Below are 21608 nucleotides of genomic sequence, written 5' to 3'. Positions count from 1 at the left end.
AGCGTATGATGATGCAGCTTCAGCGTTTCGATTTCCAAATTGTTTACAAAAAGGTGAAAGATATGCTCATCACCGACACTCTCTCTCTCTCGAGTGCCACGGGTGTCCTGCGAACAACATCCTTTTGAGTGCGATGAGCTTGCTGTGCTTAAAGTCGACTTTGTTCCCACGGAACGATTGCTTCGCATTGCGGAACATAGCTGCTGACAGAATGCTACAGCTGCTCTCCTCCATTATCAAGAGCAGTTGGTCCACAAAACAATCTAATACACCACTAGATGTACAGCCATTCTTCTTAGTTTGCGATGAACTGGTGATACAAGACGGGATCATTGTCAAGGGTAACAAAATCATGATTCCCTCATCCCTGCACGATGAATATTACAAAGATGCCAACTGCTGCCACGCAGGTATTGAGGCTACGCTTACCCGTGCCCAAAGCATGTTTTATTGGCCAGGAATGACCAAGTTCATATGTCAAAAAATGGCATCCTGTTCCATTTGCAACAGCTTGTCACCCCACCAACAGAACCATATAACCATATAACAATTATAACAATTAGCACGGAAACAGGCCATCTCGACCCTTCTAATCCGCGCCGAACACGTATTCTCCCCTAGTCCCATACACCTGCGTTCAGACCATAACCCTCCATACCTATCCCGTCCATATAACTATCCAATTTATTTTTAAATGATAAAAACGAACCTGCCTCCACCACCTTCACTGGAAGCTCATTCTACACAGCCACCACTCTCTGAGTAAAGAAGTTCCCCCTCATGTTAACCCTAAACTTCTGTCCCTTAATTCTCAAGTCATGTCCCCTTGTTTGAATCTTCCCTACTCTCAGTGGGAAAAGCTTATCCACGTCAACTCTGTCTATCCCTCTCATCATTTTAAAGACCTCTTTAGCCTCTCCTGCAACAACCCGCTCCAGAACTACCTTGGTCATCCGTCGCTGCGGATATTTTTGAATGGCATGGTAAACATTATGTAGTTCTGGTCGATTCTTAATCCAATTGGTTTGAACTTGATCTGCTGCCTACCATTATGTCTGAAATGGTTATACAGAAGCTTCAGAGACATCTATCTGTGCATTGCGTACCAGTTCGACTGCAAACTGACAACGGGAGATAGTTCACCAGCCAGGCATTTAAAAACTTTGCCAAACATTGGAACTTTCAGCATGTTACCAGCAGCCCCAAATACCCTCAATCCAATGGCCTCGCTGAGCGTGCTGTCAGGAGCGCAAAACAGTTAATGGAACGTTCGCATCTTGCCAATTCCGACGTCTACCTGGATCTGTTAAACCTGAGAAACATTTCCAGGGATGGTGTTCTAGGCTCTCCCGCCCAGTGGCTGATGTCTCGCACAACATGGCCCCAGCTCCCCATCGCCCAGCAACAGCTGAAGCCGCAGGTGCTCAAACCAGCTGTGGTCCAGAAACGCATTCAGGAGAAACATGATGTCCAGAAGCGCTCCTATGACAAGTCAAGCAGACCACTAAAACCGTTACTGTAAGGTCAAGTGGTTCGCCTGCAGACTGCAGTTGGACATACCCGACTGGGTTTCGTTGAGGGGCCAGCCAAGGAACCTCGTTCCTTCCTTGTGAACGTCGATGGTGTTCTGTATCCGCGCAGCCGTCAACTTCTTCTGCCTGTGAACGAACCGCGACCATCTCCTCCCGGTCCTTTTTACGTATGATTTCATCATCTGCAGTGTCTTGTTCTCTATTTTACTGCTTTATTGCAAAATCTCCTCAAAAGATGTACACTTTGACGAAGGTCTCCTCTCTCTGTGAGCTCTGCGAGATTCTCATGCACCGCTCCTCCTCTCTGATTCCTGCATCAGTTTGAAGAAGTGTCCCGACTCTAAATGTCACATGTCCATTTCTTTTGACAAATGCTGCCTGACCTACTGAGTTCCTCAAGCAGATCTTTTTTCACTTCAGCAATAGGATAGAAAAATGTGGCTTACAGGGAAATGCCAAAGGTCTTTGGTGGATCAGAAGAGCTTTCCCTTGCTCATATGTTCATGGCATAGGAGCAGAATTAGGCCATTCGGGCCATCGAGTTTACTCTGCCTTTCAATCATGGCTAAATTATCTTTCCCTTTCAACCCCATTCTCCTGCCTTCACTCTGTGACCTTTAACACCCATACTAATCAAGAACCTGTCAAACTCTACTTTAAAATACCCAATGGCCTCCACAGCCGTCTGTGGCAATGAATTCCATAAATTTGGACTCCGTAGACTCGTCTCCTTTCTAAACGTACATCTGAGGCTGAGGCTTTGCCCTCTGATGCTAGACTCTCCACATCCACTTTATCCAAGGCTTTTTCTATTCAGTAAGTTTCAATAAGATCCCCCTTTAACCTCGCCCCTAAACCCTTGCGAGTACAGGCCCAGTGCCATCAAAATCTCATCATATGTTAACCCTGTCATCCCTGGGATCATTCTGGGTAAACCACCTCTAGATACTCTCTAGAGTCAGCATTCCCCACTGATTCAGGACCCAAAACGGCTCACAATACTTCATATGTGGTCTGTGTAGGACGGAACTGCAGATGCTGCTTTAAACAGATGATAAACACAAGAAGCTGGAGCAGACAACATCTCTGGAGGAAAGGAATAGCTAACCAGTGCCTCATGAAGCCTCGGCATTCCATCTCTGTTTTTAAATTCTACTCTTCTCAAAATGAACGCTAACATTACATTTGGCTTCCTTACTACCGATTTAACCTGCAAATCCTATATACAGTAAATGTGCTCTTAATCTAAGTATCATTCTTTGTTATCTTGTCTGTTACATCTTTGACTATGAACTTGGTGCTTGATACTACATTTCAGTGTTAAATGGTGGCTTGGGTTATATTTGTTCTATATTTTTATGTATCTACCCTGTATCTCTTTCCTCCCAAATCAATAAAGCCTCCCTAGTCCTCACCTTATATCCTGCTAATATGTACATTCAACATTTAAGGTACATACAATACAATACAATACAATATTTATTGTCATTTGAACCTCAGTGAGGCTCAAACAAAACTGTTTCTACAGTCATACAAACAAAATCTATTCCTACTAGACACACAACCAATTCACACAAACATCCATCACAGTGAACCTCCTCCTCACTGTGATGGAAGGCAAAGTATTTTCTCTCCCCTGCTCTCAATTTTCTCATACCGAGTCTACATGGAAAAAAAAAACATAAAAAGGCAAAACATAAATGCAAAGGCTAGATTAGTGTGCAGAAACAATTGTGCAAAATAACATTGAAGCACAACAGAATAACCATTGAGATAGAGTTAAAAGTACATGGCAACACCTCTGATTTAGGTTATCAGTGGGTACGTTCAGAAGTCAGATAGCAATGGGAAAGAATCCATTCTTAAGTCTTGACAACTGAGTTTTCAAGCTGTTGGATCAGCTCGTTGAAAGTGGAGGAGAATGGCAAGGGAATGGCAAGGGTGGTAGTCATCCATGACAGTACTTCTATCCTTGCTTATGTAGTATTTTGTGAAGATGGGCTGAATGGAAGGAAGTGATGAGCCAGAGTTCATCACTTTCGTCAGGTCAGGCTTCACCTTCATCAGGTCAGGCTGAGAGCAGAGCAGTTACGACATCAAGATGGGATGTATCCCATCAGAATATACTTTCTATGGTGCATCTGTCAAAGTTTGTGAGAATCTTTGTGAAGGTGTCGAATCTTCTCGGATGCCTTGGAAAGTAAATGTGCTGATTCGCTTTCTTTACCACTGTCAGTGCTAAAGCGACCATGTTTGGTTTCTGGAGATGTGGATGCCGAGGAACATGAAGCTGCTTACCATTTCTGCAGCAGTTGATTTGATGACGACAGGGTTGTGTTTATCCCAGCAGGCCAACAATCACGCTTTTTAAAAAATAGATTTGATGGTGGGGCCTCTGCTCACCCTCCCCGACAGACTTTCCACCTATATCTCCCTGGTCGACTTCCTCCTCTCTTTCTTTGTCTCGCCTGACCATCATGGCTGAGCAGATGAGGAAGGAGCTGAGACTCCGCCCAGGCAAAGCTACGGGTCATAGAAACATGGAAAAATAGGTGCAGGAGTGGGCCATTCAGCCCTTCAGGCCAGCACCGCCATTCAATATGATCATGGCTGATCATATAAAATCAGTACCCCGTTCCTGCTTTTTCCCCATATCCCTTTATTCCTTTAGCCCTAGGAGTTAAATCTAACTCTTGAAATTATCAGCCTTAGGTACTCAAGGTGTGTGCCAGCCAGTTGTGCCGAGTACTCCAGCATATCTTCAATCTGAGCCTGAGCCTGAGCCTGGAGAAGGTTCCTGTGATGTGGACGACATCCTGCCTGGATCCTGTACCAGAGACTGTGCCCCAGCACCTCCAATGACTGCAGACCGGTGGCGCTGACTTCACACATCATGAAGTCCTTGGAGAGGCTGGTGCTCTCTAAAAGAGGAAGTACAATGGGATCTGGGGGGGTCCTTGTTCATCAGTCAATGAAAGTAAGCATGCAGGTATAGCAGGCAGTGAAGAAAGCGAATGGCATGTTTGGCCTTCAAAACAAGAGGAGTTGAGTATAGGAGCAAAGAGGTCCTTCTGCAGTTGTACAGGCCCTAATGAGACCACACCTGGAGTATTGTGTGTAGTTTTGGTCTCCAAATTTGAGGAAGGACATTCTTGCTATTGAGGGAGTGCAGTGTAGGTTCACAAGGTTAATTCCCGGGATGGCGGGACTGTCATATGCTGAGAGAATGGAGCGGCTGGGCTTGTATACTCTGGAATTTAGAAGGAAACATATGAGCATTAAGGGTCTGGACAACGTTTCAATAGTCAATAGTCAATTTAATTGTCATTTGGACCCCTTGAGGTCCAAACGAAATGCCGTTTCTGCAGCCATACATTACAAACAAATAGACCCCAGACACAACATAATTTACATTTTACATAAACATCCATCACATTGCTGTGATGGAAGGCCAAAAAAAACTTATCTCTCCACTGCACTCTCCCCCCCCCCCGATGTCAGAGTCAAAGTCAAAGCCCCCGGCTGGCGATGGCGATTGTCCCGCGGCCATTAAAGCCATGCCGGGTGGTGCGAGGTCTCACACCGGGTCTTGGTGTTAGAGCCCCCGGCGTGCGCTCGCAGAGTCCCGCGGCCATTTCAAGCCGCGCGGGGCGGTGATGTTAGGCCCCGCTCCAGGAGCTCTTCGACCCCGCAACTCGGGCGGGAGAAGTCGCCGTTGCAGGAGCCCTGAAAGGCGGTCTCCCTCCAGGGATCCGCGGGCTCCCGGTGCCGACGTCCGCAGACCCGCAGTAGCAGCCTCCTAATCTCCGGAGGTCGGGCCGCAGCAGCAGCAGCAGCAGCGCTCCTCCACCGCTCCACCCGCTCCGGACTCGGCCAGCTCCACGACGGTGACGGTGAGTCGTCGGCACCAGAGTCCTCGGTCTTCTTCTGTTGGAGGCCGCACCTCCTTGCAGCCCCAACGACAACGGAGACCGACAAGAAAAGGTCGGGTCTCCCGTGCAAGGAGAGATTTAAAAGTTGCTCCCTCCCTCCCACCCCACCCCCAGACACACACACACCCCAACATAAAATAACAAAAACTACATAGAAACATAGACAGAAAATAATAAAAACGCGGACGGGCTGCAGAGGCCGCTGCTGACCAGAGTCGCGCTGCCTACCGGAGCCCGTTCCTGTCTTTTCCCCATATACCCTGACTCCGCTATCTTTAAGAGCTCTATCTAGCTCTCGCTTGAAAGTACCCAGAGAACCGGCCTGTTTGAAGGCAGGAAACATGTTTGAAGGCAGGAAACATGTTCCTGATGTTGGGGGAGTCCAGAACCAGGGGCCACAGTTTAAGAATAAGGGGTAAGCCATTTAGAACGGAGATGAGGAAACACTTTTTCACACAGAGAGTTGTGAGTCTGTGGAATTCTCTGCCTCAGAGGGCGGGGGAGGCCGGTTCTCTGGGTACTTTCAAGCGAGAGCTAGATAGAGCTCTTAAAGATAGCGGAGTCAGGGTATATGGGGAGAAGACAGGAACGGGGTACTGATTGTGGATGATCAGCCATGATCACATTGAATGGTGGTGCTGGTTCGAAGGACCGAATGGCCTACTCCTGCACCTATTGTCTATTGTTTATACAGATGGGGGTTGAGGACGCCATCATCCATCTGCTCCATCGTTCCTATGCTCACCCGGATAAGCCGGGGAGCATTGGGAGTCATGTTTTTTGAGTTCTCCAGTGCTTTTAACACCATCCAGCCTGTCCTGCTCGGGAGCAAACTGACAAAGATGTGGGTGGGTGTTCCATTGGTGTTCTGGATCACCAACTACCTGACTGGACGACCACAATATGTCAGGCTACAGAACTGTGACTCATACATGATAGTGAGCAGAACACGGGCCATACAGGGGACGTCCTCTCCCTTCCTGTTCACCATCTACACCTCTGACTTGAATAGAACCATAAACAATGTTCTATGACCAGATATAACTCAGTCTCCTGCCACATGTAGAAGTTTACAGGTGACGCTGCAATTGTGGGCTGCATCAGTGAGGGGAAGGAAGCTGAATACAGAGGTGTAGTCAACGACTTGAGTGGTGTGTGCTGAATCACCTGCACCTCAACACCAACAAGACTAAGGAAAATTGTGGACTTTAGGAGGAGAGGAACACCCAAGTTCACTTTCTCCATCAATGGTGTGGATGTGCAGTTTACCAGGGAGTACAAATACCTCGGAGTGTACCTGGGCACTAAACTGTACTGGTCCAGGAACGCTGAGGCCCTGCACAAGAAGGGACAGAGCCAGCTGTACTTTTTGAGAAGGCTCTGCTCCTTCAACGTCTGCAGTAAAATGCTGCAGATGTTCTACCAATCGGTGGTAGCCAATGCCATCTTCTTTGCCGTGTCCTGGGGCAGCAAGGCGAAGGCCGCGGATGCCAATAGAATCAACAATTTCATTGGGTAGGCTGGCTCCGTCCTGCGGGTGGAATTGGATTCATGGGAGGTGGTCTTGGAGAGGAGGGTGCTCAAACTGCGGAGCATCCTGGACAATACATCTCACACCCTCCATGACACACTAGGCAGCCTGAGAAGTACCTTCAGCAACAGACTGGTTCCACCAAGATGCAATACAGAACGCCACAGGAGATCCTTCTTCCCTGTGGCTATCAAACTACAACTCTTCCTCCCTCTGTTCATGCGGTAGACTGACTTCACCCCCCCCCCACCCCCCCCCTCCCCCCCACCCCCCCCCCCCCCCCCCCCAAATATTTGCACATCCCCAACCCTTTCCACTCGTTACTTTGATTTCATATATTTCGTGTATTTATGACTGTTGGCAGATCAATTTCCCTCCTGGGATAAATAAAGTTCTATCGTGTCATCGTATTATTTCATTTTGTTGTTACAGGCTAGGTTGTTGTCCTGACACCATGTAGGAAGGTTCTCTATCTATTCCCTGTGATTATTATTCCAGCCGACAGCAGTGATATCTCAATAAACATAAAAAATTGAATTGGCATAATTTCCTCATAGTCCACACAGACATGGGATTACAGAGAATAGAGCAAGGGACTGAGCCCACAACCCAAAGGGCACCAGTCTTGAAGATCAGGATGGAGGAAATGCCATGACTTATTCTAAATGACATCTGGAAGTCCAGAAGCCAGTTTCAGATTGGGGCTCCAAGGTCCAGAAATTTAGAGGCATATGTGATGAGGTGTGAAACAAAATGATTTTGTTGAAATCCAATACAAACTGGTCACTGGTGATGTGGCTATTGGAGAGTAAATGCACGAGATAACCACGCGAGATAACCGCTTATGACGTGCGATAAGTGCGCGAGATTATCTGTGCGAGATAACCACATATGAGGTGTTTGCGCAGTAATAAACCAGAAGTGCTGTGAATAGTATTGTCAGTACCACCTTCCATAACTTTGAGTGTAAACTAGTCATTAACCGGATTTGGTTTGTAGTTTTTTCTGTTGATATACCTGTGCAATTTTCCATTTTGTCGTGTAGATAATATTGTAATTGTACTAATTAGAAGCTTAGTATGAGCTGCACCTAATTATGGGATGCAGCTCTTCAGTGCTGCAGCTGTAACATAAACAATGCCATTGAAAAGCAAGTGGTTTTTTTTTTTGGAGACTGATATTGTCCGTCACTTGGGTGGCATGATTGTTATTTGTCACATCTGCCCATATCTCAATGTCATTCAGGCCTTTCCGTGTTCAAGCATGGGCTACTTAATTCTCTGAGGATTTCGGAAAAGAACTGATAATTAAGAGTATAAATTGTCTTTAATCCTGTTTTGCCGAAATTGCATCTTTTATATAATTGTGATGTGTTCTTGTTGAAATATTTATTTTCAGGAATTGATTTATTGATGACACCTGACGAGAAGTCTAAACTCTATACAGCAATTGGATACAGCGAAGCTGCAGTGGATCCAACAATGCCAAAAAGAGTATGTGTAATAATGTTAGGAATTCAAATTTGTCCTGCATGATAAATTAAATGAAGGAGTACTAATACAAATGATGCCAATAACGCCCGATCATTGCTGATTGATTTGGGAATCTTTTAGCCATTTTCAGGGCACCATAATGTTTGGGACACAGCAATGTCATGTAAATGAATGTAGTCATGTTTAGTATTTTGTTGCATATCTTTTGCGTGCAATGACTGCTTGAAGTCTGCGATTCATGGACATCACCAGTTGCTTGGTGTCTTCTCTGGTGATGCTCTGCCAGGCCTGTATTGCAGCCATCTTTAGCTTATGCTTGTTTTGGGGACTGGTTCCCTTCACATTTCTCTTCAGCATATAGAAGGCATGCTCAATTGGAAAACTCCTTTGTTGCTTTAGAAGTATGTTTGGGATCATTGTCTTGTTGTAGAATGAACTGCCGGCCAATGAGTTTTGAGGCATTTGTTTGAACTTGAGCAGGTAGGATGTGTCTATACACTTCAGAATTCATTATGCTACTACCATCAGCAGTTGTATCAGCAATGAAGATAAGTGAGCCAGTACCTTCAGCAGCAATACATGCCCAGGCCATAACACCCCCACCACTGTGTTTCACAGATGAGGTGGTGTGCTTTGGATCTTGGGCAGCTCCTTCTCTCGTCCATACTTTGCTCTTGCCATCACTCTTATATAAGTTAATCTTCGTCTCATCTGTCCACAAGACCTTTTTCCAGAACTGTGGTTGTTCTTTTAAGTACTTCTTGGCAAACTGTACCCTGGCCATCCTGTTTTTGCAGCTAACCAGTGGTTTGCATCTTGCAGTGTAGCCTCTGTATTTTTGTTCATGAAGTCTTCTGCAGACAGTAGTCATTGACAAATCCACACCTGACTCTTGAAGAGTGTTTTTGATCTGTCAAGTCAAGTCAAGAGAGTTTTTTGTCATGTGTTCCAGATAGGACAATGGAATTCTTGCTTGCTGCAGCACAACAGAATATTGTAAGCATAAATACAGAACAGTTCAATGTGCCATATATGTACACAAAAATAAACAGATAAAGTGCAATAGGCTGTTATAGTTCAGAGTTTGTTTGGTGGCGAGTTTCATAGCCTGATGGCTGTGGGGATGCAGCTGTTCCTGAACCTGGATGTACCAGATTTCAGGCACCTGTACCTTCTACCTAATGACGGCGGAGATGAGTGTGTGGCCAGCATGGTGTGGGTCCTTGATGATGTTGGCAGCCTTTTTGAGGCAGCGACTGCGATAGATCTCTTCGATTGTGGGGAGATCAGAGCCGATAATGGACTGGGCAGTGGTCACAACTTCCTGCATTCTTTTCCGCTCCTGGAAGCTCAAGATGCAACCAGTGAGTATGCTATCTACTGTGCACCTGTCGAAGTTCGAGAGAGTCGTCTTTGACATTCCGACTCTCCGTAATCTTCTCAGGCAGTAGAGGCGCTGATGTGCTTTCTTTATAATTGCATCAGTGTGCTGGGACCAGGAAAGATCTTTGGAAATATGCACGCCCAGGAATTTGAAGCTTTTGACCCTTTCCACCATATAACGAGATTGTGGGACCCTATCCTACCCCTTCCAAAGCCCACAATCGGTTCCTTGGTTTTGCTGGTGTTGCGTGCCAGGTTATTGTGCTGGCACCATTGGGTCAATTGGTCGATCTCACCTATACTTTGACTCGTCACATCAGTGATTCGTCCCACAACAGTGGTGTCGTCGGCGAACTTGATGATGGAGTTTGCACTATGTCCAGCGACACAGTCATGAGTATAGAGTGAGTACAGCAGGGGGTTCAGCACGCAGCCTTGAGGTGCTCCCATGCTGATTGTTATCGAGGATGACACATTTCCACCAATACGGACAGGCTGTGGGCAGGTGTTTGGGGATTTTTCTTTATTATAGAGGGAATTATTCTGTCATCAGCTGTGGAGGTCTTCCTTGACCTGCCAGTCCCTTTGCAATTAGTAAGCTCTCCAGTGCTCACTTTCTAATGATGTTCCAAACAGTTGATTTTGGTAAGCCTAAGGTTTGGCTAATGTCTCTAACAGTTGTATTCTTGTTTCAGTCTCATAATGGCTTCTTTGGCTTTCATTGGTACAACTTTGGTCCTCATGCTGATAAACAGCAATAACAGTTTCTGAAGGTGATGAAAGACTTGAGGAAAAACTAGGTGCTGAGAGCTCTCTTATACCTGCATTAATGAGGCATTTAAACACATGTGAGCAATCACAATCACCTGTAAAGCCATGTCTCAAGCATTATGGTGCCCTGAAATGGGGGGACTATGTATAAACACAGCTGTAATTTCTACATGGTGAAACCAAAATGTATTAAAAAAAAAACCTTTAATAAATTCTGACAATGTGCACTTTAACCACATGTGATTTTTTTTCTATTACAAATCTCAAATTGTGTAGTATAGAGGCAAATAAATAAATGATGCGTCTTTCTCCCAAACATTATGGAGGGCACTGTAAGTTCATAGAAACATATTAGGCCATTTGGTCCATCAAGTCTACTCTGCCATTGAATCACTGTTGATCTACCATTCCCTCTCAACCCCATTCTCCTATCTTCTCCCCATTACCTATCAAACCCGTATTAATGAAGAATCTTTCAATCTCTGCCTTAAAAATAACCATTAACGTCCTCCAGAGCCGATGTGGCAATGAATTCCACAGATTCACCATCCTCTGACTGGAGGCATTCCTCCCGACCGCCTTTCTTGACAATAGGCGCAGGAGTGGACCATTTGGTAAAGGTATTTCCTTTGGCCTCTAGTCGTAGACTCTCCCACTGGTGGAACCATCCCCTTCACATACACTCTATCCAGGCCTTTCACTATTTGCTAAGTTTCAATGAGGTTCCACCCCTCATCCTTCTAAACCAGCAAATGCTCATCATATGTTAACCCGATAATTTCTAGGATCATTCTCATAAACCTCTTTTGAACCCTCTCCAAAGTTACCACATCCTTCCTCAGATACGGGGCCCAAAACTGCTCACTATACTCCAATTGCGGTCTGACCATTGCCTTATTAACCCTCAGCATTGTATCGAAGATAGACACAAAAAGCTGGAGTAACTCAGCAGGTCAGGCAGCATCTCTGGAGAAAAGGAATGATGACGTTTCGGTCTTGACCTGAAACGTCATCCATTCTTTTGCTCCAGAGATGTTGCCTGTCCTGCTGAGTTACTCGAGCTTTTTATGTCTACCTTCGGCTTAAACCAGCATTTGCAGTTCTTTCCCACACACTCCCTGTTTTGTATTCTTGCCCTCTCAAAAGAAATGCTAGCATTTAATTTGCCTTCCTTCCTACCAATTCAACGTGCAAGTTATGGGACAAATGTTGGGGGGTGGGACCAGTACAGATGGGGCATGTTGCTCATCCAGTTGTATCGAAGGGCTTGTTTCCACGCTGTATGACTCTGACTCAGTTCTACAGAGCATTCAGAAAATATTCAGACCCCTTCACATTTTCCACATTTTGTTACCTTACAGCCTTATTCTAAAATGGATAAAATATATATTTTTATCATCAATCTACACACCCCATAACAAAAAAGCGAAAACAGGTGTTTAGAAACTTTTGCAAAGTAATTAAAAATAAATAACTGAAATATCACATTTACATAAGTATTCAGACCCTTTACTGAGTACTTTGTTGGGGCACCTTTGGCAGCGATTACAGCCTCGTCATCTTGGATAAGACACTGCAAGCTTGGCACAGCTGTATTGGATAATTTCTCCCATTCTTCTCTGTAGATCCTCTCGAGCTCTGTCAGGTTGGATGCTAAGTGTCGATGCACAGCTATTTTCAGCTACCTCCAGAGATGTTTGATCGGGTTCAAGTCTGGGCTCTGGCTGGGCCACTCAAAGACATTCCTAGACTTGTCACAAAGCCACTCCGGCAGTGGCTTGGCTGTGTGCTTAGGGTCATTGTCCTGTTGAAAGGTGAACCTCCTCCCCAGTCTGAGGTTCAGAATGCTCTGGAGCAGGTTTTCATCAATGATCTCTCTGTACTTTGCTCCGTTCATCTTTCCCTCGATCTTGACTAATCTCCCGGTTCCTGCCACTGAAAAACATTCCCACAGCATGATGCTGCCACCTCCATGCTTCACCGTGATGAGCGGTGCCTGGTTTCCTCCAGACGTTGCGCTTGGCATTCAGGCCAAATAGTTCAATCTTGGTTTCATCAGACCAGAGAATCTTGTTTCTCATGATCTGAGAGTCCTTCCTGTGCCTTTTACTGAGGAGTGGCATCCACCTTGCCACTCTACCATAAAGGCCTGATTGGTGGTGCTACAGATATAGTTGTCCTTCTGGAAGGTTCTCCCATCTCCACAGAGGAACTCTGGAGCTCTGTGAGAGTGAACATCGAGTTCTTGGTCACCTCCCTGAGCAAAGCCCTTCTCCCCCGATTGCTCAGTTTGGCCGGGCAGCCAGCTCTTTGAAGAGTCCTGGTGGTTCCAAAGTTCCATTTAATGACGGAGGCCACTGCTCTTTGGGACCTGCAATGCTGCAGATATTGTTTTATACCCTTCCCCAGATCTGTGTCTCGATTCAATAGACAATAGGTGCAGGAGTATGCCATTCAGCCCTTCAAGCCAACACTGCGATCTTGTCTCAGAGGTCTACGGACAATATTTTTGTCTTCATGGCTTGGTTTTTGCTCTGACATGCACTGTCAACTGTGGGACCTTATGTAGACAGGTATGTGCCTTTCCATTCATGTCCAATCAATTTAATTTACTACTGATGGACTCCAATCAAGTTGTAGAGACATCTCAAGGATAATCAATGGAAACAGGATGATCCTAAGCTCAATTTTGAGTGTCAACAGCATAGGGTCTGCATACTTGTGTAAATGTGATATTTCAGTTACTTCTTATTAATTACTTTGCAAACAATTTCTAAACACCTGCTTTCGCTTCTTTATTCTGGGGTATTGTATTGATGATTAAAAAAAAGAATTTAATCCATTTTTAAATAAAGCTGTAATGTAATAAAATGTGGAAAAAGTGAAGGGGTCTGAACACTTTCTGAATGCACTGTATATACCGACCCTTCTAAGATCCCTGCATTCCACTTGGGTAGACAAAAATGCTTGAGAAACTCAGCGGGTGAGGCAGCATCTATGGAGCGAAAGAATTGCGACATTTCGGGTCGAGACCCTTCTTCAGACTGATGTGGGGTCGTGTGGGGGCTGGAAAAAGAACGGAAGAGGCGGAGACATTAGGCTGTGGGAGAGCTGGGAAGGGGAGGGGAAGGAGGGAGAAAGCAAGGACAACCTGAAACTGAAGAAGTCAATATTCATACCGTTGGGGTGAAAATTACCCAAGCGAAATGTGAGGTGCTGCTCCTCCAATTTGCGGTGGGACTCACTCTGGCCATGGAGGATGCCCAGGGCAGCAAGGTCGGATTCGGAATGGGAGGGGAGTGCTGTGCCACCGGGGGATCAGGTTGGTTAATGTGAACTGAGCGGAAGTGTTATGCATATCACTTGATTTGCCACTTTGTTCATTCCCTGTTTTAATTGTCCATTGCTCCCTTTGCCTTGAAGCACTCAAATTCCTCTTCCATTCCATCCACACCTTTAAGGGCCTGTCCCACTTTCCCGAGTTACTCACGAATTCACCCGAGTTTTCCCCTTGATTCAAACTCGGAGAATTACGGTAATTGCCAGCCGTAGGTACTCGGGGCTACTTTTTTTACTCGTCATTTTTCAACATGCTGAAAAAAACATCCCGACGTACCTGATGCCCCGAATACCTACGGTTGGCATTACGAGCTGCTACGAAATGTCTACGGACTTGCTACGGACATTCTCCAAGTTTGAATCAAGGGGAAATCTCGGGATAATTTGTGAGTAACTCTGGAAAGTGGGACAGGCCCTTTAGGATAATCCTCAAAACCGTATCCATTTGAATACTTATTTCTTAACTGTGCAGTGCCTTTAAGCTAAAGGCGCAACTAAATCTAAATTATTATAATCAAATATTGAAAATCATGAATTTATTCTGTTGTATTCTTGTTCATTTTTTTCCCTTATTTGTTCTTTGCACAGTATGAAGCCATGAAAATGTATGTGAAGCTCGACAGTATGTCCATTTCAATCAATGAAGAGCAAGACAAACCAGAGATAATGAAATTTTCTGTGCTTGACTTGAGCACACATCTAACACAGAGACCAGGAGCACAAGCAATAAGGTAAGTTTTACAACCTTTATAACTTCCTTTTATTAGAATGACAACAGAAAATGGTGGAACCAGAAGTGAGAATCTTGTGAGAAATATAGAGCAACATTTCATTCTGATTCTGGTTAGGTTATTATGTCTGATACAAAAATAATATTTGTTTTTGCATAATGTTTTAATTGAATTGAAGAACATTTCCTTGTATCAAAAGTAAACATTTCTGGAGGATCTGGGCAATTTGAGTAGATGGAGTTGAATAATATGTTTGTCGGCGGAGGAATAGTCAATGTTTTGGGTCATCAGTCTGCATCACGACAGACAGAGTGGGATATGGCAATAAAATGGGGAGATGGCAATTGGCTGGTGATGGGGAGACAAAGATAAAGGAACTGACGGGACCAGAAGGACGATGGGTAGAGTGGAAGTAAAAATAATGCTGGAATGTGTTAAGTGGAGACACGAAGATGTAGATGCTGGAATCTGGTGAATAAGGAAGACATGTGGAATCGGTTCAGGGATGGATGATGGGCAGGTGGAACTAGAGGGAGGGGAGAGCAGGAGTAGAGTGAAAGGCGCACAGAGAGCAGTTTACCGTAGTTGGAAAATTCAATGTTCATGCCATTGTGTTTGGAAACTACACAATCCGAATATGAGTTGTTTTTCTAGTTTGTGCTTGGCCTTAATCTGGTAGTGGAGAAAGCTGGGGATGACATGTCCATGTACAAAGGGAAAAGGGAATAGAAATAGCATGCAAAAGGGAGCTCATGATAACAACTATGGACAGAGCACAGGTGTTTTGAAATGGTCGCCCAGTCTGCATTTTGGTTTCACCGATGTCGAGGCTGTCACATGGAGAGCACTGAGTGCATAAGACAGGGTTGGAGGAGATGCATTTTATTATTTGCCTGACCTCTCAGGGCTATTTAGATCCCTGGATGGTGATGAGGGAGTAGGTGTAGTGACGAGTATTGCACGTCTTATGGTTGCTGGGGTAAGTCCCAGAGAATGAAGAGCACATGGATGTAGTTGTTCCCAAACCATGCCGATAAAATGCGTTCTATGGTGAACTTCAGCTCCTTCCACTCAGTCTCTTGTCAGGTTATTATCCCTTTCTGTTTCGTCATCTCTGCCATGGCTGTTCTCAAGATGAGCTGTTTGGTTCAGAATGTGTGACATGGCCTCCTCTTTAAGGAATCATGGCTTTCCCTCAGTGGCTCACGGAGCCCTTTTATTCAATTTTATTTTCATTTGCTTCATTTTTTTTACTTCCCGTCCCCCAGACAGAGCAGAGACAGTGTACACCTCTCACCCTGCTGGCCTCCTCATTCATCACATCATCTTTCATTTCCACCAGCTGTAGCAGATCCCACCACCATGCACATCTTCCCCATCTAATTTTCTCCTTTCTGTGTGCATGTCCTTGGTTCGCTGATCCTAATCCTAATCGTTTCCTGTTCCCTGGCACTTTTCCTGCAACCGCAGTAGTTGCATCATTTGTTCCAACACGTTCCTCACCACCGAAGAAGGACAAAGATTCATATACACTTGTTCCATCCTTGTCGACTGCATTTGGTGCTTTCAGTGTAGCTGCCTCTACATTGGTAAAACTAAGCAGAGACTAGGCAAATTTTTTTGGAACACATGCTCTGCCTAAAGTTGCCATCCTGAGCTTTAATTTCTATGCATTTCAACACCCCTTGACTTGTTTGTGCTCAGCCTTCTCCACTGACAATGTGAACTAGAAGAACAGCACCTTATATTCTGCTTGGATAGTTTAAAACCCAATGGTATGAGCATTGAATTTTCCAGCTTCAGGCAACCTTCACTCCCTGTAACTCATTTCTTTCTCCCGTAGATCTGCCCAGGATTCGTCTATCGTCAATACATTATACCTGCTGGGTCACGTTAACTTTCCCCAACTGGTTCCATCCATCTGTCATTCCTCCCCTCCCCATTTACCACCTTCCTTACTTGTCATTTGCATTTTCTGTCTTACAGATAATCCTTAAACAAGCAAAGACCATATTACTGAGATAATGTTTCAAGAAATTCCTTTAATACAGTTGAAATTTATTTAAGTAAATGCTGTATTGTTGTTTCTGGTTGTTTCAGGTTGCATGATGAAGCAACAGTGAATGTGAATGTTGTTATGTCATCATTATGAATTACTTTGTCTTTGTAGATTTGAGGCAATAATAAGTACACTTGAAGTGACAGGATTGCTTCATGAAATGCATAGACCGTTGCTACTTTCCTCAAGAAATGTTATGACTGAAAATGAAGAGACTCTTCTCCAGATCATGTTTGAGACAAATCCATTGAATGAAATTGCCGACCAGCGACTAAGGGTGGAGTCACGTCCTCTTCAAATTGTATATGATGCAGTGAGTGCAATGAACGATATACTTTTAAAATATTTATGTAAGTTGTATAAAACTTCTGATTATAGTTTGGTGAAAAAGAATCTGGAGAAACATAGAAACATAGAAAATAGGTGCAGGAGGAGGCAATTCGGCCCTTCGAGCCAGCACCGCCATTCATTGTGATCATGGCTGATCGTCCCCTATCAATAACCCGTGCCTGCCTTCTCCCCATATCCCTTGACTCCACTAGCCCCTAGAGCTCTATCTAACTCTCTCTTAAATCCATCCAGTGACTTGGCCTCCACTGCCCTCTGTGGCAGGGAATTCCATAAATTCACAACTCTCTGGGTGAAAAGCTTTTTTCTCACCTCAGTTTTAAATGACCTCCCCTTTATTCTAAGACTGTGGCCCCTGGTTCTGGACTGGCCCAACATTGGGAACATTTTTCCTGCATCTAGCTTGTCCAGTCCTTTTATAATTTTATATGTTTCTATAAAATCCCCCCCCATCCTTCTAAACTCCAGTGAATACAAGCCTAGTCTTTTCAATCTTTCCTCATACGACGGTCCCGCCCTCCCAGGGATCAATCTCGTGAACCTATGCTGCACTGCCTCAATCACAAGGATGTCCTTCCTCAAATTAGGGGACAAAAAACTGTACACAATACTCCAGATGTGGTCTCACCAGAGCCCTATACAACTGCAGAAGAACCTCTTTACTCCTATACTGAAATCCTCTTGTTATGAAGGCCAACATTCCATTAGCTTTCTTCACTGCCTGCCGTACTTGTAAGCCAACTTTCAGTAACCGGTGTACAAGGACACCCAGGTCTCGCTGCACCTTCCCCTTACCTAACCTAACCCCATTGAGATAACAATCTGCCTCCTTTTTGCTGCCAAAGTGGATAACCTCACATTTATCTATATTATACTGTATCTGCCACGCATCTGCCCACTCACTCAACCTGTCCAGGTCACCCTGCAACCTCCTAACATCCTCTTCACAGTTCACACTGCCACCAAGCTTTGCGTCATCTGCAAACTTGCTAGCGTTGCTCCTAATTCCCTCTTCCAAATCATTAATATATATGGCAAACAGTTGCGGCCTCAACACCGAGCCTTGCGGCATTCCACTCGTCACTGCCTGCCATTCTTAAAAAGGACCCGTTCACTCCTACTCTTTGCTTCCGGTCTGCCAACCAATTTTAGTCACCAGTCTCCCGTGCGGAACTTTATCAAAGGCTTTCTGAAAGTCTAGATACACTACATCCACAGGCACCCCTTCATCCATTTTGCTTGTCACATCCTCAAAAAATTCCAGAAGATTAGTCAAGCATGATTTCCTTTTCATAAATCCATGTTGACTTGGACTAATCCTTTTACTGCTATCCAAATGCCCTATTATTACCTCTTTAATGATTGACTCCAGCATCTTGCCCACCACCGAAGTCAGGCTAACTGGTCCGTAATTCCCCGTTTTCTTTCTCGCTCCTTTCTTGAAAAGTGGGATAACATTAGCTATTCTCCAATCCACAGGAACTGATCCTGAATCTATTGAACATTGTAAAATGATCACCAATGCGTCCACTATTTCTAGAGCCACCTCCCTGAGGACCCTGGGATGCAGACCATCAGGTCCAGGGGATTTATCATCCTTCAGTCCCATTAGCCTACCCAATACTATTTCTCGCCTAATGAAAATTTATTTCAGTTCCTCTACCCCCTTAGATCTGTCCTCCAGCACACCTGGGAGATTGTTTGTGTCTTCCTTAGTGAAGACAGATCCGAAGTACCTATTCAACTCTTCTGCCATTTCCTTGTTGCCCTTAATAATTTCACCCCTGTCTGCCTTCAAGGGACCCATATTTCACATTGCTACTCTTTTTTCCTTAACATATCTAAAGAAGCTTTTACTGTCCTTCTTTATATTCCTGGCCAGCTTCCCTTCGTACTTCATCTTTTCAGCCCGTATTGCCCATTTTGTTTCCTTCTGTTGTCCTATGAAAGTTTCCCAATCCTCTGGCTTCCAGCTCCTCTTTGCTGAAGAAACATAGAATGAAATGGGAGTCTATTGGCTTACTGTGCCTGTGTGGTATCCTTGGTGCAGCTATTTAATAGTAAGATTAAACGAGTACTTACCAGTACGAAGTTTGATCTGTATTTTATGAGGAGTTACGATGAGGGATTACGTGAAGAACCCACCCAGCGCGCAGGCGCGGCATACTTCCAAGCAGCGGTGTGGAATCACAGATAGACACTAGTTGAAGTAAAGATAGTGAAGACCAACGAGACATTAGTCCGAATTTGATCTATATAATGAGGGTGGGAGCGGAGGGCACGTAATCCCTCATCGTAACTCCTCATAAAATACAGATCAAACTTCGTACTGGTAAGTACTCGTTTAATCTTACTATTTTACTTCGGAGTCACGTGAGTGACTACGTGAAGACTTCAAAGGTCTGTGATTTCAAACCGTGTAACAGTTATATCACTCACTGCCGAAAGATCATCGAGGGAGGAAGTGGTAGCTAGAGACCAACAAGTTTGTTTAGTTATAAAAGAAATATTTATTAACTATAACAAAAAACAAAATAGCTCCCATGGGCTTTAAATCATAACTTTGCGGTTTTTAAAACGGTATCCGCAAAGACGTCCTGTTCCATCAGCGGTTTGTTGTAAAATCGTTGGAATGTCGATTCCCTTGACCATCCCGCTGCTCTGAGGATGTGGTCGAGGGGAACCTGCATCCTATCCGCCGCTGAGGTGGACGCTGCCCTGGTTGAATGGGATTTAAAAACATTTGTGTTAATCCCTGCCATGCTGAGGACCTGTTTCAACCATCTGGATAATGTTTGGCTGGTTACCCGTCCAAAAGGCTTTCTGTGGCTAACCCATAAGGCTTTCTCTCTCCCTCTTAGCGTTTGGGTTGTGTCTAGGTAATGATGAAGGTGGGTCACCACACACAGCCTAGGTTCTGGAGGGTAAGCCCGGAAGATCAACGGGGAGTTTGATGTACCTGGTCTACTTTGTTTTACCAACCCCGGCATGGTGAAAGTAATGGTATCTGGGGTGGTCACCATGTAGTTCAGATTAAGCTGATGGAGCGAATGGACCCTTTGAGCTGAGACAAGCGCCATGAGCATGAGGGTTTTGTAAGTGGCCTGTTCCAGGCTCAGGGATCCCACCGGAGGCCAACCTCGAAGGTGTGTAAGAACTACACTCACATCCCACATGTGAGTGTATCTAGGTGTAGGGGGTTTGGTATTAAAGATCCCCTTAAGGAGTCTGATGACTAGAGGGTGGGATCCCACACTATGCTGTTCTATCGGCATGAGGTATGCGGACAGTGCGCTCCGAGCCGTATTGATGGCACTGTAGCTCATCTTGAGGTCATGGTGCAGGTGGGCCAGGAACTCCAGCACATCCGAGATCGAAGTCGTCGTGTAGGATGTCCCTGCGTCCAGACAGTACTGTTCCCATTTTCTGATGAAGGTCAGGTACTGTTTCTTGGTGGAAACTCGCAGGGATGCCGACATGGTGGTGATTGTTCTGTCTGATAACCCCAATCCCCGGTAAGGCCTGTTCAAAATCTGGAAACCAGGAGTTTCAATTTTTGGTGGCATGGATGGCTAATGCCAGTTACCGGGTGAGTCAATAATTGGGGGTGGTGTTGAAGGACCATAGGTGTCTCTACCACCATGTCGTGGAACATTGGGAACCATGGTTGGGTAGGCCAGTCGGGCACGACCAGAATGCCAGAGGCTGAGTCTGCCTGAATTTTCTGGAGTACCCGACTGATGAGGCAGAAGGGAGGGAAAGCATAGAAAAAGAAATTTCCCCAGTCCAGCGTGAAGGCATCTACCGCTGCTGCCTCTGGGTCTGGTTCCCAAGCCACATACATGGGTAGTTGGTGATTTAACCTAGACGCAAACAAATCTATATCTGGCGTACCATATTGCTTGATAATTTTAGCAAATAATTTTGGGTCCAACATCCATTCGATGTTGTCGTTGAATTTTCGTGACCTGGTGTCCGCCACTAAATTTAGTTTGCCTGGTAAATAGGCAGCTGATAGCCAAATATGTCTCTCGACACACCATTGCCAGATTATAGCAGTTAATTTGTCGCATGATACTGATTTAATGCCACCCATGTGCTGGATATAAGATACTGCCGTAGTGTTGTCGATCATAATTCTAACATGCACGTGTCGCATACCTGATGCATATGCTTTTAGCCCATAAAAGGCGGCGAGCATTTCCAAAAAGTTAATGCCCAGTGATTGTAGTAGCGATGCCTCTGAGTTAGTCCATCTGCCACCTGTGCTGTCTTTGGAGTTAGTAGCTCCCCAGCCTAAAGCACTGGCATCCGTTGCAATGGTTATGTTAGGATTGGTTACGGTGATAGGACTGTGACTGTGCCAAATATTGTCAACCCACCACTGAAGTTCTGATTTGGCTTCAGCGGGTAAATCCATTTTGCGATCATAATGCCCCCTATGAAGACGTAATGCATGAGTCCTTGCTCTTTGTAAATTTTGATAATG

General features: G+C 45.0%; 1 protein-coding gene across 4 annotated transcripts in view; it reads left to right on the top strand.

Moving 5' to 3' along the window:
• vps13a (vacuolar protein sorting 13 homolog A) overlaps nucleotides 1-21608 on the top strand; it is a 329586-nt gene that overhangs the window by 75846 nt on the left and 232132 nt on the right. For all 4 annotated transcript variants that reach the window (XM_055633035.1, XM_055633034.1, XM_055633037.1 and 1 more), the window contains exons 16-18: nucleotides 8394-8488; nucleotides 14570-14712; nucleotides 16883-17084. In XM_055633035.1, the coding sequence (XP_055489010.1) occupies nucleotides 8394-8488; nucleotides 14570-14712; nucleotides 16883-17084 (440 nt within the window). The remainder of the gene's footprint in view (nucleotides 1-8393; nucleotides 8489-14569; nucleotides 14713-16882; nucleotides 17085-21608) is intronic.

The sequence above is a fragment of the Leucoraja erinacea genome, chromosome 3 (assembly GCF_028641065.1).
Source record: "Leucoraja erinacea ecotype New England chromosome 3, Leri_hhj_1, whole genome shotgun sequence".
Classification (NCBI taxonomy): Eukaryota; Metazoa; Chordata; class Chondrichthyes; order Rajiformes; family Rajidae; genus Leucoraja; species Leucoraja erinaceus.
The sequence above is the reverse complement of the archived record's forward strand: the minus strand, read 5'-3'. Positions and strand labels throughout refer to the sequence as shown.